This window comes from Hevea brasiliensis, chromosome 3, assembly GCF_030052815.1.
Source record: "Hevea brasiliensis isolate MT/VB/25A 57/8 chromosome 3, ASM3005281v1, whole genome shotgun sequence".
NCBI lineage: Eukaryota > Viridiplantae > Streptophyta > Magnoliopsida > Malpighiales > Euphorbiaceae > Hevea > Hevea brasiliensis.
Window position 1 is genome coordinate 116,458,640 of NC_079495.1, and position 1,922 is coordinate 116,460,561.

Sequence of the window (1,922 nt, forward strand, 5' to 3'; positions counted from 1 at the left end):
AATTTTCAATAAGAGGGATAAAGAAATCATAAGATTTGGTTATCAACAACACTTGCAACGTTGACATTGTGGAATCTGGTGAACGACTATTCATCTCAATCAAATGGCCTACATTGTGAGTTCTTTCTTGTAGGTAGTAATTTCCTTCTGTATCATTAACTCGTCATATTTATATGCGAAACCAGTAAATTTCATTTTATCTTTTTTGCTGAAAAGGGTGTTGCAATATAATTATGGTATCTATATCTGTTGGATGGGTTGTGCAACTTGTTGATCAAAGTTTTCTTTCTCATGATTCCCTGGGTCTGTTGTTTGTTTTGTTAGTATCATTTGGTCATCAACTGTTGGAGACGAGTTGTAGTCCTTGCTTTTTCTCCACACAACAAGATATAGACCAGCAACTAAGAATGATTGCTCCAATTACCCTGTAAAATTCAGATTAGTTTAGTTCTGGTCAATGGTCGCCGTAATAGTAATGAAAGTTGAGTAAAATAGATACCTGCCAGGTACATTTTCTCTACCAAAATGATGGAACTCATGACAGCAACTATAACCATGCATAGAGGGCTAAAAGCCATCACAGAAACAGGACCTCTATCCTGCATTATTACTCCTTGAACGTAATTGTTATTTTTATGTATATGAATTTTGGATATGTCTTTCCATGAAACCGAATTATGATCCGACCTGAAAGTTTCACGTAATCATCTGATTGGAATAAAAAGTGAGGTTTATTGCTTCGGGTGTGGACCATTATTAATATTATATTTCCTGCTATTTGGGGTTGATTTGTGAGATATTTGAAAAGTACATTAGGATTGGATTAGGGTAAGCTAGGATTTGAGAATTCTGAGTGATTATATCTTACTTTCTTTTTTCAGTGGAAATTTTTCTCTCCTCTTTACCTGCGAACATTTACTATTGCTGCTAAAACTTCATAATTTCATGTTACATATGTAGCTTGCCCCTATAGCTGTGCTAAATTAAGTTGGTTAGGGATGTCATTATCTTGGTTTAGATTAATTGGTAATTACTCCATTACAATAATGAATCTAGCAAGACAAAACGCACCTTAAACTAAATGGGAAGAAAAAGAAAACCCAAAAGAGCTTATAGTCGATTCTTACACTGTAGACAGGTTTTCCTCTTTCCATTACCAGTACCGTGAGAGAGCTCTCGGTAGGGTATGTCTTCAGTGTAATTGCATGCCTATAGAAATGAGAAAGAGGTTAAAAGGAAAATTTTTTGAACAATATTAAAAAATTGTGAAAATTCTAACACGGTGACTTGATTACTTGCAGGATTATGAAACAGGCCCAGCTGAAGCACCCAACAGTGATCATATAGATTTATGGAAATATACAGCCCCTGCTGCATTTTCATGGGCATGGTAAAGCAAATCAACCGGTGGGCCTCTCATTAATGTCATGACCATCGCTTCTGCAACTGTTGCTATTGTCCCTGCTATCTTGGGTCGGCTGTGTAGAGTTGTGATTTTCACCTTCTCAAGCGTATGCATTTGTGATTAAGAGCATGTGTGTGTGTACATATACATATATAAAGAAAATAGAGGATATTAAGATTTAAATCTCAACCTCAACATCCTCTCTACCAAAAAGTATTGAAGGAATCCAAATTTTCATTTGTTTCTGGAAATTTTTTTCCTCAAGGATTATTATTTTTTTTAACTTTTTTTTTCTTTTGTAAAAGCTTTTTCTTTTATATCAATGAAATTTAGTTTTCTCTATCTAAAACTTTGAGGTCTCAAATTCGAGCTTTAATTGAAGTCAATTGTTTCAAAAAATTTTTTTTTTAATAAATTCAATTTTGATATATGAATTCCATAATGAAATAATATAATTGATAAACATAATTTTGCTTTAGGAAATGAGGAAAGGAAAATGATAATTATAACAATCAAT

General features: G+C 33.4%; 1 protein-coding gene across 1 annotated transcript; it reads right to left on the reverse strand.

Annotated features, from left to right (window-relative positions):
- Positions 1-240: 240 nt before the first annotated feature.
- On the reverse strand, positions 241-1,519 carry LOC131178469 (WAT1-related protein At2g37460-like). Its single transcript, XM_058143433.1, has 3 exons — positions 1,364-1,519; positions 500-599; positions 241-401 (listed from the first exon to the last, which is right to left on the reverse strand). The coding sequence occupies exons 1-3, from the start codon at positions 1,517-1,519 to the stop codon at positions 241-243; spliced, it is 417 nt and encodes a 138-aa protein (XP_057999416.1).
- Positions 1,520-1,922: the final 403 nt, after the last annotated feature.

Bases quoted from the DNA above. Each gene is read 5' to 3' on its own strand.
- LOC131178469 (XM_058143433.1), bottom strand. From the start codon at position 1,519: ATGCATACGCTTGAGAAGGTGAAAATCACAACTCTACACAGCCGACCC. The intron at 600-1,363 runs GTATATTTCCAT...GTAATAATGCAG, and splicing joins ATGAAAATGCAGCAGGGGCT to GATAGAGGTCCTGTTTCTGT. The intron at 402-499 runs GTATCTATTTTA...AATCATTCTTAG, and splicing joins AGAGAAAATGTACCTGGCAG to TTGCTGGTCTATATCTTGTT.